Source organism: Parasteatoda tepidariorum, chromosome 12, assembly GCF_982258835.1.
Source record: "Parasteatoda tepidariorum strain Cologne lab strain chromosome 12, Ptep-v5.0, whole genome shotgun sequence".
NCBI lineage: Eukaryota > Metazoa > Arthropoda > Arachnida > Araneae > Theridiidae > Parasteatoda > Parasteatoda tepidariorum.
Genome location: NC_141766.1, coordinates 34800680 through 34817194, shown reverse-complemented (window position 1 = coordinate 34817194; position 16515 = coordinate 34800680). Strand labels below are relative to the sequence as shown.

General features: G+C 28.5%; 1 protein-coding gene across 1 annotated transcript; it reads left to right on the top strand.

The window, feature by feature from the left end:
* The first annotated feature begins 2845 nt into the window (after window positions 1-2845).
* Window positions 2846-16336, top strand: LOC107443348 (uncharacterized). Its single transcript, XM_016057192.4, has 5 exons — window positions 2846-3031; window positions 7428-8101; window positions 11911-12070; window positions 14592-14951; window positions 15593-16336. Exons 2-5 carry the CDS (start codon window positions 7433-7435, stop codon window positions 15826-15828), a joined length of 1425 nt encoding a protein of 474 aa, XP_015912678.2. The 5' UTR covers window positions 2846-3031; window positions 7428-7432; the 3' UTR covers window positions 15829-16336.
* Window positions 16337-16515: the final 179 nt, after the last annotated feature.

Here is a 16515-nt window from a genome sequence, read left to right as displayed (position 1 = left end):
CTAATTTTTTGTTTATGCGCCAAACATGTAACTTAAGCAAAATATTAAGATTGTAATTTTTAATGATTTTTTTAATATAGAGCATCTTTTCAAATTATATACTTTTCATATTATGTTCATTTTTATTTATAAACTGTGCCTATGAATGTAATATATTTTATCCGTTTTTATCATGGATTTTTTATTCCTATGTGTGGAATAGCTTTAATAAATTTGAAAGTTACCCAACTTTTAATGAAAGTGTTTGTTATTGATGATCGACATGGGCTACAGGTGGCGTAGATCAGAGCTCTCTATCTATGGCAATAGTTCGTCTGCTTTCACCATTAGCGTGTGAAGAGTCATACGGGAAAGAAGTAGGTTAGATTCTGTCTTAATTTTAAAATAGATTAAATACTTTTAAGCTTGGAAACTGTATGGAACTGACAACTACATTGAACTTAGTTCCAAAATAAAACGTCGTGGAAATTTTAAAAAATATTTGTGAGAATTAAATACGAAAAATATTAAGAAAGGGGAAAATATTGTAGTACATTCCTATACAACTGAGGAGAGGGAAGGGAGAAGAGTCAAGCCATAGAACCGGTCTTCTCTCCAGATGGCGTATTCGAGCATTGGGATCGTGAATATTAAAGCAAGGTAAAGTCATTCAAATTTAAGATATAACCATTTATATTGATTATTGGTGTTTTGAATTTATTAATTTCATAAATATACAGAATATTCTGTGCTAACCATTCTCAGTACAAATATATTCAGAAGGTAATAAGTGTTTATAACGATTCTCATTCTAATATTAAATTAAAGATTTCATTACGTCTCAAACCGCATGTTTGCTATCTTTTCGCCATTTATGTTAACTATTATAAAATTAGATTTTACTGTCTTCACTATTACTGTCTTTTGATTATTTACTGTGTTCACTATTAACACCATGAAGGGGTTGAGACAAATAGTCACAAAGTAAACCTGATACAGTAAATCCAGAAATATGGACAGTAAAGAGCATTCAGCGTTCATAGTGTAGAAAACACCATTCAAACGTAAACGATCATTTAACTACTAACAAACGCACTTTAAGCAAGTAAAAGTCAATTCTTAAATTTCAAACTTGCAAGACTGGGCAAATAAGTTTGATTAAGTGGTAATTAATTAATTTTAAGACGTATTTAAGCTTAACTAAATGAACATTTTCTCCTATTGGCTATCATTTTAAATTTTGAAAGGATGGCAGCTGTTTCATAACTTATATAAGTAAAGATTGAATAGTAGTAGGACTTTATTTACGTATCACTAGAGCTGCACAATGGACTATTAGAGACCGTCTGGGAAACAACCTTGAGGATAATTCGCAGATATCACAATTTTGATCCTCTGCAGAGAGGCTGACTCCACTACTTTATTAGCCCAAAAAGTTACACATGAAAATGGCACTTTATGGCAAAATAGTTTAACTATGACCGATACTAGACACCCTCGATCCCTGCGCAGACTAATCGCAAAGTGGTTAACCACCCACTCACTGACCGCAACCAGTGATGCTTGTGTTCGTTGATTTACTGACAATCGTATCTTTACGATCAGTCCACTGTGGCACAGATTGAATAATGGTAATTTCACTGCTATATTCTTGGGAATCATTCTCATTGCATCCAACACGCGAATTACATACGTTGGCAATAAGTCCGTGATTCGCAATCGCAACGCTCGAATACGCCATCAGGGGAGAGGACCAGTTCCATGACTTTGGCCCTTCCCTTTCCTCCTCTTTTCAGTTGTATAGGAATAGGATAGTTTTCCCTTTTTTAATATTTTTCGCATTTGACTGTTAAAAATATTTTTTTTTTAAATTTCCATGTTGCTTTCTTTTAGAACAATGTTTAAAGCAGTTTTTAGTTCCACATAGTTTCGTAGCTTAAAAGATTTTGATCTATTTAAAAATCAAGACTGAAATTAGCGTACTTCCTTTTTCTATGACTCTCCATACACTAATGGTGAAAGCGCGTGAAGTATTGCCATAGGTAGAGAGTTCTGCACTACGCCATCTGTAGCCACTTTCGATCGCCATATTAGCCACATATTCGCGATCGCAACACTCGAATACGCCATCTGGGGAGAGACCGGTTTCATGCCTTCAGCCCTTCTCCCTTCCCTCTCCTCCTTTTTTCAGTTGTATAGGAATGCACTACGATATTTTCCCTTCTCTTAATATTTTTCCTTTTTATATAATAAAAATATTTCTTAAAATCTCCATGATACTTTTCTTTAGAACTATGTTTAATGTAGTTTTCAGTTCCATATAGTTTTTCAAGTTAAAGGATTTTAATCTATATGAAAATCAAGAGAGAAACTAGCGTACTTCCTTCCTCTATGACTTTCCACACGCTAATGGGGAAAGCATGTGAAGTGTTGCCATAGGAAAAGAGTTCTGCTCTACGCCACCTGCAGCCCATTTCGATCGCCAATAGACCATTCTCACTGGTATCGATTTTCTTTTTCCCGGGTGTGAGAATCAGATTGGTAGAAAATATTTACCTGCGAAAATTTACCAATCAGATTTTCGTCCACATGCAATTTTTTACACATGCGGAAGAAATTATATCTAGTGAGACTGGCCCTTTACTAGGGAGTGAAAAAGATGTAAATGATAAGGTCTATCTTGACAAATATTTAACCTGAGACTCTCTTAAAACGTTTGAAATCGAAAATGCAATAATGATACGTTATATATTTGTAATTTTATTTTTTAAAATACGTGCAAATCAGCTCATAATCGGTTCTAATCTGAAAGAAATCTCTTGGTTGGGTCGTCAATCCAGGGCAAATGCGCATGCGCTATTTATCCATCTTTTTCGATTTCTGCGACGGAAGCTGTCAGCTACAGATTTTTGTTTTTTTATCAAAAGCTGCTGTTCGTCCAAAAGTGAACTAATTCAAACAATCTAGAAAAAAAAAAGATTTTCTTCAGGAGTTTGCGAAGATAAAAAAAAGAAGTTTGAAAACAAATCGAAGGCTGTTTTCTAGTTGCCTGGTTAGCATTAATTTATCCAAGCTTTTTGATGTGCATGTGCCATTTTATTTTCCTAATTAATATTTCATAATTAAATTGTAATTGTTTAAAAATTTTAAATAGCTTCCATTAAAAGCTTATATGGTTTTCCAGGAATATCATTATTTCCTACATCACCATTTGAACATTTTGATTTTTGTTTTAAAATAACAATAAATTAATTTTAAACTTTAAATTCCTGTTGTTAAAAAATATAATCGAAATATTTTATTATTTAAAAGAAAATAAACTTATAAAGCATCTATTCATTGCGAAAACATGCAACCAGATAATAAATATGTTCAAAATAAATATTTCTTAAACTCATTATAATTTTATCTCTTTATGAAAATGAAATCGAAGTGTTTTTATCATATGCTTTTGTATTTTGATAAATCATATTTTTTATACCTTTAAATACTTAAATTAAAATGCAAGGAATATATCGAACCGTTCTTACATTTTCAATTTTAGTACTTTTATACTGATTCGATGCTAATTTTGGTGACTTATAAAACTAATGTGGAAAAATTACATTTATTAAATTTATATCCTACATAGGTAATTAAGGTTTTTATTTTAAAACGTTGATGACATATTTAGTTGGTTTGGCATTTCCTTTTTTTTTCTTTCTTCTTTTATATTCAACTTGAATTTCAAAACCACTAAAAGATTAAGCAAATAATAATATTTTTATTTTTTGATATTTTTTAATCAAAAATATCTCTGTTTGTATTACTAAAAATGTTAATGAAACCTAAATGAGAAAAAAAAAAGTTCTCCAACATACTAAAATGTACAAGAATTTATAACTAACCTTTGGTTTTGTAATACATATTAAAGAAAATAAGTTATTGTTAATTTTACTGATGTTTTTAAGTAGTTAAAAGCAATTTTTCCTTAGTAATACATTAGTTTCGAAAATACTTTTTATTATAAGCAGTTTATGCAAAATGGAATATTTGATTAAAAATTCTTAAATTTTATTTTTCTGAACCAATAAAATATGTTTTACTATATTTAACAATGTAATGTTAATCAATCTAAATTAATAAATAAAAATATTGAAAGGACTGGTTTTGATTTTAATTATCAAAATATATAAGATTTTCAATGTGTGAAAAATAAAATTAAACTTCAAAAGAAACGAAAAAAATTACCAAAAAGAAGCTTTTCACAAATTTAATAAAAAAATATTTACCAGAAAATGGTCTTTTCTATGAATTTCAAAGGCTTCCTATACTATTAAAAGTGTAATCTGTAAAAATTATGGAAGTTACTTTGTAGTTTGCATCTGCTTATCTCTAGTAAATTAGTAAAGATTTATGCTTAAGCCACTGTTAGCCCTTCATACAAAAAGCTACATTTCAAACTAGAGGCTTCACCTCATAGAAAACCAGTATATAAATAAGTATATCTGGAAATATATTTTCTCAAACCATGGATCTCTCTACTCCGTTGCCCCACTGGTTTTTCCTCTCTTTTTTTTTTTTTTTTTTTGCATCATACTTAGTTTAAAAAACTGTTTAATCATTATGCTTCTAAAATTTGGTCTAATAGTGAAGAACTTCTTTGCCTTAAAGCTATCGCTGCTAAATATGAATTTCCTTCAAGCATGTAGTTGAACAGCTATCTAATTTAATCGTAATCAAATAAACTCTCTGCTTTACCTTAACTGATAATCAGTTTCCAAGTAAATTTGAGTTGAAAGTCGTTTTCTTCCCTATAATCAAATTAATTTTCACTTACCTTAAAGACCAGACCTTACTAATGATATTTGTCAAATTTCTTGTCATTGTGGTCTTGCATATATTAGACGAATTTACATGTAAACCTGTACTTAAAGACTATGAGAGATGTGTTCACATATCAGGTTATTGAATAATCTTTATTCACATTACATAGCTGGAATTCTTATCAATTTGAGTTCTCTGTTGCTAAAATCATTCAACAGTGCTCTTCAGCAATTAATTTTGATTTCTGGGAATTACTTCATATTTTTAAAAGTTTTAATACTTCATTTAATGAATTATCTAGCATCCCAATCTTCTTTAATATTTAAAAATCTATTTTAACTTGCACATTTAGGATTCTCACTCTATTTACCCCTCCCCCAACATACACCTGTCTCTTATCTACCTTTCTTTGTTTGATTATCTTCTCAGAGCCTGAAATAACCTAATTAGGGCCCAAGGCAAGAACTTCTTTGGGGCCCCCCTCTGAACAATATGGAGGAATTAAAATTTTTCACCTCATTATATATATATATAACAAGAAAATAGACTAAAACCTAAAATAGCAATAAAGTCCCCCCCCCCCTAATGGTATCGTTCTGACCATTTTATTGATTTTCTGACAATTCTATGTCCATCTTGCCGAATGCAGATTTCTGATTGTTAACTTTGTCATCTAGCTGTGAAAAATTCATATCCTTGTTGATAATAGGGCGGAATTCAGCTAAATTTTCGCAATTATGATGACTCACTTAAGCCAATCAGAGGCCTGTATTTTTGTAAAATATCACATTTTGCTATATGTAAAAATACAAGCTTTTGATTGGCCAAATTTGTCCATCGTAATTGCAAAAATTCAGCTGAATTCCGCACTAGAAAGCCATGAATTTACAAAATATAGCTTTTTTGTGTTCATACGATAGATTAATGAAGAAGCTAACATAAAACAAATGGATTTTACACTATACAGATGTTTTCTTTTAGAAAAGTTCATTAAAGAAAGAAATCTGAAATAAACATTTAATTCGATTTTGGGCCCCGGGCAACTGCCCCGTATGCCCTTGCCTTTGTCAGACTCTGTATCTTCTTCAAGCTTATGTCTGTTTTAGGGCTTTATTTACATCCTTTAGCTTAATTCATGTGTAACATAAAGTATATTCTTATTTCATTTGAACTTTTTAATCTAATTAGCTTAGAGTATGTTATTTTGTATGGTTTTAACTGCTGAGTTATATGTGCCCAACCTTTTTCTGATGAGGGCAACAAAAATTCCTATTGATAAAAGGATCTTTAGGTTTCATTGTCAGCTCAAGGCAAAGATGCAATTTATCAATTTTTTCAAGCTTTGAAACAGAAGCTGAAAGGTACAGATTTGATTCTTATCAAAAATTTATGTTCATACTATTGTAATACCTTTCTGTAAAAAATAAAACCTTTTTTTTGAAAAGGACCACAGAAAAAGAATTTTAGCAATCATGAGCCGAAATAAATTAAATTTTTACATTACTTGGGAATAGTTTAGTTATTTATTAGTTTAATATGAAATTATAATATATATGATATAATATAATGATATAATTATAATGATATAAGAGTTAATATGAAACTTTTTGTCTAAAAGAATATTATATAAAGTGCACCAAATTATATTTTTACATTAAAAAACATTTGAAGTTGTGCACACATTGTCTTAAAAAAAATTAAATTATGGCGAGTGCTTAACCTCTGTTGTAAAATTAATAGTATATTCTTTTTTTTTTTTTTTTTACTTTTTATAAATTATTTATAACTTTAATTTTAAAATAAGTCTTGAAAAGGAGACTTTTTTTAAGAAATATTTAGAATGCTGAAAAATTTAAATCTTGTGATACCAGAAATTTTATTTTAAAGTTTAGTGTTTTTTCGAAGTTTGTTTTCATTTTTAAAAATTGTTATAAAAATTCTGATGCTAATTGTGTAGGTTTTTCAAATCAGTTTCTTGCCAATAAAAATGAGAGCAAAGTTGTGTATAAGTATCAGTGGTGGACCCCCAAATTGAAAAAAAATATATAAATAATAATTTTTTTAATAGTTTACGAAAGAAATAAAATATTTTAAAAATTATTAATCGTTCTTGATTTTAAAACTCAAAATCAAGAACGATTAAATGGACTCGCATTATTAAACGTTCATCGAGAAATTGATTTGGATGTTGAAAAAATCATTGACAGTTTTGCCAAAGTTTCTAAAAAAATGCATTACATTTAATATTTAAAGATGTTGAATACTTGAATTATTTATGTATTGTTCTATAGTTCATTACAGAAAAAATAAATGAGAAGACTAGCATTAAAAACCCAATTTTTATTTATTTTTTTCAAAAGAAATATTTTAAAAAAAAATTAATTGTATGTGTGTGAGGGGGAATCTGAGTCTATAACACCCCACCCACCCCCAGGAAAAATTTCTGGATCCGCCCCTGATAAGTATCGATTAAAACCTTTACTTTTCTCCCCCTCTAATATTCTTTTGTAATTAATTTCTTATATTTAAGCTCAGCATTTTCTGTAGTACATAAATTTGTGAAAAAGGTTTACTAAGTGTTATTCCCGATTAACATAAAATCTATATTTCATTGATAAATAAATATTATGATTTATTTTTAGATCAAATGGAGGAGGAGCAGCATTTTTGTTTAAAATGGGACAATCATCAAACCAATTTGTTAGATGGATTTGTAGATTTATTAAATAAAGAATACTTATGTGATGTAACTCTAGCCTGTGATGGTATAAGCTTAAAAGCTCACAAACTAGTTTTGGCAACTGCCAGCGCTTTCTTTCGTGATCTCTTCTTGAACAATCCTTGTTCACATCCTATTGTCATTCTTCCTGAATTAAAATATACAGATATGAAAGCACTGGTTGACTTTATTTATTGTGGACAAGTCAATGTTTCACAGAATCAGTTATCAAAAATTCTCAAAGTTGCAAACTACTTAAAAATCAAAGGTGTTCAAACTAAAACTGTTACTGATGATGATTCTTATGAAATAAATTCACCATCAACTGATATTAGAGAAAATACTACGGACCCCTGCTCAACTGAAAAACCTGATGCTGAAAACTCTAATATGCAAGTGACTGAGACTAGTTTAGACCCATTAGAATCCAGACTGACAGAGTCTGCCCATTCAGAATCTAATATTTACTGTAGCAAAACATATTCAACTAAACCTGAAGTACAAATAGAAGAAATGGATGAAGCAGAATGTGGTTTGAATGCCTCATATGAAATAAATCCCTCAAGTTTGATGGAACAGTCAATGACAACAGAGAATGTAAGAAATATTTATTATTAATTACTTAGTTTTCTAAAATACTGAAGACTTGATGCAGCAAGGGTGAGATTAGTATACTTTAAAGTATCTTAAAGGAGGCCTATCTGCTCCTTAAATTTATAAAAGTTAAATATTTTGGAATATAATTTTAATTTGATTCACATAATTTACTTTGTGTGTATCACAAAAACATGGTTCTTTTGAAAATCTAGTTATTTTTCAAAAAATTAAATTTAAATATTTAGCTTTATGACAATGAATTTTGAGGGGTGTGGTATATTGACTTGCAATTGAAAAAAAATCAACAGGTTACGTAGCGTTTTTTTAAAGGTGCTTTTTTCATTGGGTGTTTTTAAAAAGTGTTTAATTTTCCCTTTTTCAAAATGAGATTTTTCCTTTACCATGTTGATTTTAGCTGCAAATTATGAAAATGTGTTATGAGTTCACCTTGTTCTGTTCAACGTTTTTCATTCAACCCCAATCTATTTCAGCGTATTGTCAGTTCGTAGCGTATGAAAACGCCATTCGTTTTATATGATTCAAAACTTCATAATTTTTAACAATTGTCAAAAGCAATGGCAAAATTATTTTTTTGACATGATGGTTAAAACTAGATAAAACCGTCAATTGTCAAAAACTTTCCAACCGTGCCTAATTATGATTTTTTAAAGTTCTTAAAAATAAATTTTGAGTGCTTGAAAAGTGCTAAAAAGGTGCTTATTTTTTGTTGAATAATTTGGCTATGTATCCTGATCACTGTATTACTGGAAAAACTGCCTGGTAACTATTTTTTCCCCTTTGCTAATATGATCAAGGTTAAAATAGAATTTCAGAAAACTGATAAAAAAATATATTTTGAGTAAAAAAATTTGTAATGTGTATCTTATCTTGCCAAATATTTAAAAACTCACTTTTGAATGTTTCGTCACTTACATTGATTTTTCATGGCAGTATAGACTTCCAGATTGGATAAGTTTTTATTAGCTTTTTTTTTTTTTCTATTTCATGAATCTTAAATGAAAATCCTTTAAGAGTCACCCAAAGTTATCTCAAAATGTAATATTTTTAATAACAATTTCAACTGATAAAGGAGAAGTGGTGTGTAGGAAGCAAAATTTTTATCCAGATTATAACATATACATATATAGAAAAAAAATTACTTGTCAATGAAATAGAAACAATATCCAGTGTTAAAGCTGATATTTTGACAGTGATAACCAGGGGTCTGTCCAGGGCAAATTTGCTAACGTTTAGCGGTACCTTCACAAATTCACCGTTCGTTCAAACAGTACTTTCACAAATTCAACTTTAAGAAAAACGGTACTTTCACAAAATACATTTTTTAAAAAAGCAAATTTTAAAATTTTGCCTCGTGCCTTTAAAACTTTGGTACAATTGTCTTTTTTTTTATGAGTTAGCAGTAGTAAATGATTGCATGCTATAAATTTATGTTTGAATACATATTTCGTTTTTTCATTGCTAAAATCTTCGTCTTTATTTATACTTTACTCAGTATTAACCGAGTAGAATGTCAAAACTTGTCTGAGTATGTTAATATTAAAAAAATGTTCTTTTATCTCAGTATACTGTTATCTCAATATGCTAAGTGTGCTGAGTGTTGTGTTGATTTTTTAATTTTCACAAATTATTTCTAAATTTTCACAAAATATGTACCTTTTATAAAAACCTAGACAGACCCCTGATAACAAAATTTACTTATGTAATGAAATTACAGACTTTTGGGTTATAGAAGTTTGTCTGATATATATTGTGACTTTTTTTTTTTTTTTTTTCAAATTAACTACTTCATGCATTTTTACACAAATGCATGTGTAACACGTCAAGGAGCCCACTCTTGATGTGCTTTAAAAAATACTACTCAAAAGCAGAAATTTTTCTTCAAATTGCGGAGAAAAAAAAAAACATTAGTGTAGCTCAAGTTAGTAACAGCAAAACTGAGTCATAGAATTGTACTAGATTTACTAAAAATTTTAATTTCTATTGCTTAAGTTGTAAATATATAATTAGTTACATTTTATCATTAATTTCATTTTTTAAACTGAAAGGAAAAAAAACCTTTTTTAAAACAATTCTGGGTAGAATAAAATATTTCTAGAATACAAAACTGTGGCTCAAAATAAAAATATTGTTCCATAACCTTCCAAACACATCAATGTTTTTCCTTTTGATGATGTTTTTCAAGTGCTAGTCATTTATAATTTTCAAATTTTAACATTTGTTAAATTGTATTTGGAAATGCAGTTAAAACTACATAGATTCTGTGATTTAAAATACTTCTGAAGTTTATTCATAACTTTCATATTATCTCAGAAATAACTTGACATCAACTCTATGTCTTGTGAGTTACATTTTAATGTGTCTTCATTTAATTTCATTGTATATTCTAAAGTATTTCTGTGAATTTTTAATTTCTGTTGCCTACACAAATTCATTATTATTGAATCTTTATAATTTTAAAATTCAAAGGTTTGTGTGAAGCAATGACAAGCCACTCATTGAGAAAATAAAAATGTGTAAATCTATGGTTAAGTGATGTTAGTAGATAGCTTCTTATTCTAGCTACCTTATTTTCATTCTAAAATATGCCTCTTCATTTCTCCCAAAAACTGATTAAATACTATAACATTTTACTAACACTTTTTAAAGGAATATAAAAATATTGAAAATGGGGTTTGTCATTGTTTCACAACTAACCTTTCAATTATTAACTGTGTCTCTCTCATTTAAGAAATCATTCAGTCTAGAAACATTAAGTATCTTATTATTCATATAAAGTTTTGGTTTTTAGGTTTGCCAAGTCAACATTTTTAAGCCTTCATTTTAAAGGGGTAACTTGTTGTCTGGGAGTTTAATATGGAAATATTGCTCTGCATTTTACAAAGAAAAAAACTTCAGGCCCTTTTTGTAAAATGGCTAACAAATACCCTGATATCATCAACCTCATTTTTACGAAGGAGTTCATCTTTATTGCTTGGCTGAGATTGTAATTTTTTAGTTATTTTCTTATATTCATTTTATGATTTTATACTATTTTTTTTTCTCTCTTTTTATTATTGGTGGTTGTATATAATTTCAACTTTTATTTACAAATGTTTTATTTGTTCTTATATTTTTACACTTTTTTTTATAAATTTTATTTGTTTCCTTAAATTTTTATTTTCTGAATAATTTTATTGACCACATTTTATTTAAACACTTAAAGTGTCTCTTTTATCTTTAATTAACTGAGACAAGATTTATTTTTTTCTTGGGTTAGGAAAAATTAGAATGAAAATATTATTTTATACCTTACTGAGCTGATATTTTGTTTTTCATTGCAGCATTATTAGATTACTCTTCCATTAATAAACATCAAATTAGTCATTATCCTTAAATTTATGATTATAATGAATCATGGGGGGAAAAATTGAGAATTCTTTTATGGAAAAAAAAAAGTTAAGAAATCTTTTAAAAGAAAAATGAAACTTGAATATGTAATTTCCGTTAGTTTTGTATTTTTATTAATAAATGTTCAACTAGTAGTCATTTATATTTTAAAAAAAATATTCTGAAATTGATAGTATAAATTTCTCCAATATTATAATTTATACACTTATATCACCAATTTTCTCTCACTAAAATTAAAATATAATTTTGCCATTCTAGTGTCTCAAGAAAAACTATTTTGATATATTTTGAAATCAGCCTTAAAAAAACTTTTTTTTATTAAGACTATTCATTATTACACAATTGTAAAAGTCTTTTTGAATATGAAGTATTTTATTGTGTGTATATTCTTTTTACTTTAGATAATGCCTACAAAATCTCTGGATGAAAAACAAATGTTGGCCAATTGTGAAAGTGAGTATGAAGATGAAAGGAGCCTTTTGGATTTAGCTGATGATGGAAATTTCTCAGAAGTACAAAATTGCCATGCCTATTATAATCAAGAACTTCCATACTCTAAAGGTAAAAATATTATATGCAGTGAGAAAAAAAAATTGGAGCTTTTATAAAAATTGTTTTTTTTTCTTTCCAAAACTTTGCCAAAATGAAAAGGAAATAATATTAATTGATTAATTAATTATTATCAAAATGAAATTTCATAAAACTAGAGTGAAACTGTTTAACAAGTGAAGTCAAACTAGTTCCCAAACGTTCCCTATTCTTAATAAAAGGTTGATAAATATTAAAGTGATACAAAAAACCAGTAATTTTAACGCTTTTCACAATGCTGAAAAGTATGCAGAAAGCAAAATCAGAATAGTTCAATAAATATTACTTTCAATTCCAACTGTGGGTTTCTGAAATGGAAAATATCATCCTCTTAGCCACTGAAGAGTTCAGCTAGTTCATTAGAATTTTCTATCTGGTTAACTTACAGAAAAAATTTATCTTCAAACAGTCAGTATATTTTAAAATAAATTATTTTTTTTCGAGTTTTGTTTTGAAAAATTTTAAGTTTTTTTATTCTGTATTATAATATCCATTATTAATGCACCCAAGTGAATTAAAATAAATTTACTAAGTTTTTCAATGAAATGTAGTGAACACATTTCATTGAAAAACTACATTTCATTTTCAGTTCACTACATTTCATTTATTTTTGTAGTGAAAACGCCTTCAGTATAATAAAAGTTTTTGGGCCTACAAATTCTTATTTTATGTTTAACCTTAAAAATTTAAAACTAAATTCCAGTCATTAAAGTAATATTTTTAAAAACTAAAATGTAAAGATTAGTTGGGGTTCACTGTTAGAAAGAACTTTCAAAGCCAAACTAAGTTTTCATTCTAATGTGAGTGCATTGGTGATCACTAGAGCCCGGATTTTGATGACCTAAAAAATCTCAACTAATGCCCTTAAAAATGCAAAAAATGCCTTAAATAAAGTAAAAATATTGAATTAAAAAAATGTTTTGCTCTTTAAAATTATTATGAGTCGTTTAAAAAATATAAAGCAATGCAATACTTGTTCTACGTTCACTAAAGTTTGAAAAATATGTTTTATATCCTAAAATAACAAAAAAAGGAAAATATATTGACACCAAAATATTTTTCTTTTGTATAGAAACTTTGATGGATATAACACCAAAATATTAGTAACATAATATTACTAAATATCAGAATTGCATGGGATTATTAAATGTTTTTTGATAATTTGAAATGCAAACGAGCGTCTCTTGTCTGAAAGTAAATTTTCATTCCTGCAGAAGCTTCTTTAAAATTCTACTGATGTTATAGGTGTGTACTTGAAAAAGACGGTCTCACTTACTGACAATTCTTCTTCAATTTGAAAAGATTTTGCTTCACCTGTTAATATCCTATAGATTTTCTTCATTGTTTGAAAGCCAGTGTAATAATGAAAATTGATAAAAAATAATAAAAATTGGAAAAAATTAACAGAAAACTTTAAAAAATGCATTAAAATGCAAAATACGCCCCAAAATTTAAAGAAAAATGCCCTATAAATCTAAAAAAATGCTCTTAAAGACAAAAAATGTCCAAAAATGCAAATGTCATCAAAATCCGGGCCTTAGTGATCACTTACTTAGTATATATTCAAAAACTTAATGAAATGGTTAGAAGAGGCTGTTAAGTTATGGTTATATATATATTAAAAATATTATATAACTTGAATAAGGAAAAAACTATTTTGTCTTTTTAACTAGGTGATACAAAAAAAAGAGAAAAATCTATCTATATTTTGAAACTACGTTGATTTAGTGTGGTTTGTAAAAACTCAATCATTAAAACGAATTTCATTATAAGTAATTTTTTTCATCATAAAAAACACAAGACTTCTAGAAAGCATTTTAAATTTCAGTCAGGGATGCCAAAGCACTAGTGCAATCTCCCCTATGCTCTTAGTGTAGGAACAAATGGGACTGGTTGTTTATGTTTGCCTTTGCCTCATTTCAGTTCTTTTCTTTGTTGCAAAAACTGTAAATATGTTCTTTATTTTTGAAGTATAAATTTTAGTGATCATATTTTGTATGAACACTTTAATAAAATCAAAAGAAGAAAATAAGGTTGATTCAAGAAAATATAAAAATTTACCTTTTCCCGAAATAATTTTTCCCTTTACGTTTGTTCTCCCCGTTCTAACTTTTCTTTGTGTTGAGCGTCCCTAACTTTTGCACACTGTAATAATGAGTTGCCAACTGCTCCGCTTTCTGATAAAGTTTTAATAAATTGGTAGCGAATTAAATTGTAAAACTTTTAGAATAAGGATAACTACCCCTACTCTTTAAATGTGTCAACACGTGATAACTGCTATAAAGTTACATTTCGTATGATACTTAGAATATGGGATATGTAGTGGTGGAAAAATTACTTAAAATAAAAAATATTAAACTAAAAGTAATATAAATTTCGTTATGACTTGAAAATATTTTTTTTCAAAGCGGAGCAAGTTGGCATCTCTGGTGATATATAAACATTGCTTATTTATTCCTTCTTTAATGCCTTAATTTTTTTGTTCATATTCTAGAAACCCATCCTACTACGATGAGTGACAAAACATTACTGAAACTTCCACTAATATGCTCAAACTGCCAATATGTAATGACTACTCTAAGTGATGCCCAAAGTCATCTTAACACAAATCCTAGCTGTCGTACTTCCCAATTTCAGTGTCCTTTATGCCCTAAAGTTTTCATTTGGCCAGCAACGTTAGTAAAACATTTTCGTGAGCAGCATCAAGGACCAGGGGGCACAACAAGAGTAACAGAAAGACTTTGGTACTTCTGTGAAGTCTGCAGAAAGCCATTATTGAGTAAGCATGCTCTCTCTCTTCACAGAAATAAATTCCATGGACACTTAGTTGACTCATTTCAACCATCATCACCAGGTGAGTGATTCTATTCATAATTATTCCCTTTCAGGGTGCGTAGCCAAATTTATCAACAAAAAAAGCATTTTTTAAGCACTAAAAAATATTTTTAAGCCCTATATACATTAACAAAATGCAAAGTGATTTTCAAAGACTTTACATGATCATGATAAAATATCTAGTTTCTGACAAAGAACTCTTTTCCTGATTATATTATTTAACTTAAAAGATTGAGAGATATTTTTGGTTTGATTTCGGTGTAAAATGAAGCAAAGTTGCGCATGATAGTACAAGCATCTCGCTGAACCCAGCAAATATTTCATCAAACATACAAAATGATTGGCGCTTCAGATAGACAGTATGCTGAAATGCATTGTGTTTGAATAAATTGTGAAAACACTAAATAGAACAATGTGAAAACTACGCTTTTGTATAATACATGGCGAAAATCGATATGGTGAAGAAAAAAATTTAATTATTGAAAAAAGAAAATTAAGCACTTTTTTAAAACACCCAGTAAAAAAAAAACACCTTTAAGGGCTTTCTAAAAATGAAAATCAAAAATAAGCACCTTTAGTTCATTTTCTAAAACACTACGCACCATTCCTTTATTACTATGTACTAAATTTTTATGTTTATATATTTATCTTTTTTTGTAGAAAGTGCCAATCCTGCCAAAAGAGGGCGTAAACAAGGTACAAGAGTGTGTAGATTATGCAAAAGAACTTTTTTGAGCAGTGCTGATTATCAAGCACACATGCAAAACTTCCATTCTCTAAAGAGTGTAACCAGCTCTGAAAGCAGTTCTACATTTGACTCTGGTCATCCTTTGTCAGTGGCTGGAAATGAATCAAGTTCATCGCAGAGCAGTATGTCTGTGTCTTCTGTTACATAAAATTATTAGTTCCTCTTTTTCATAACTACACTTATCATGGTAGATATATTTCCTAGGAACTTTTTTTTCATCAGAAATAGTCTATTTTTTTGTCTAACAGAGCTGAAATGCAGACTTGTACTATTACGCTTTTCACATTATAGAGCTGAAATTTTAAATTCTAAAATTGATGCTATTTATAGAGTTTTAGTTCAGTAAAAGCACGCTTTACTAGATTGATTTTTGACAAATGGAACCGAGTGATGAAATATTTAGAAAGTAAATCATCTTGATCATTGTCGCTATATAAGATTATGCATTTATTTGTGGCATTGCTATTCATGTACAAATAATTATGCAATTTATTGTATACATTTCTGTGTTTTAATTTTTTTAAAGTGATACTGATTGTAATTTTAGCCAAAGATTATGTGACTGTATTTATGGCATTGTTATTTGTAGCAACATCAATTTGTGTATCAATGCTTCAATTAGTACAAAATAAATTTTCTTTTCTTATTCTATCTTATTAATGCAAGGCATGTATATTTTATAATGATGTTTAGCCCTTAATCTCGCTGTTATCCACAAATTTACTACTTAGACAAGTCACCAGACATTACAGAAACAAGAACTATTTTTTTTAATTCACCCTATAACTTATTGTGACATTAAACTTAATTATCAGAATAACAAATCTTAAAAGGC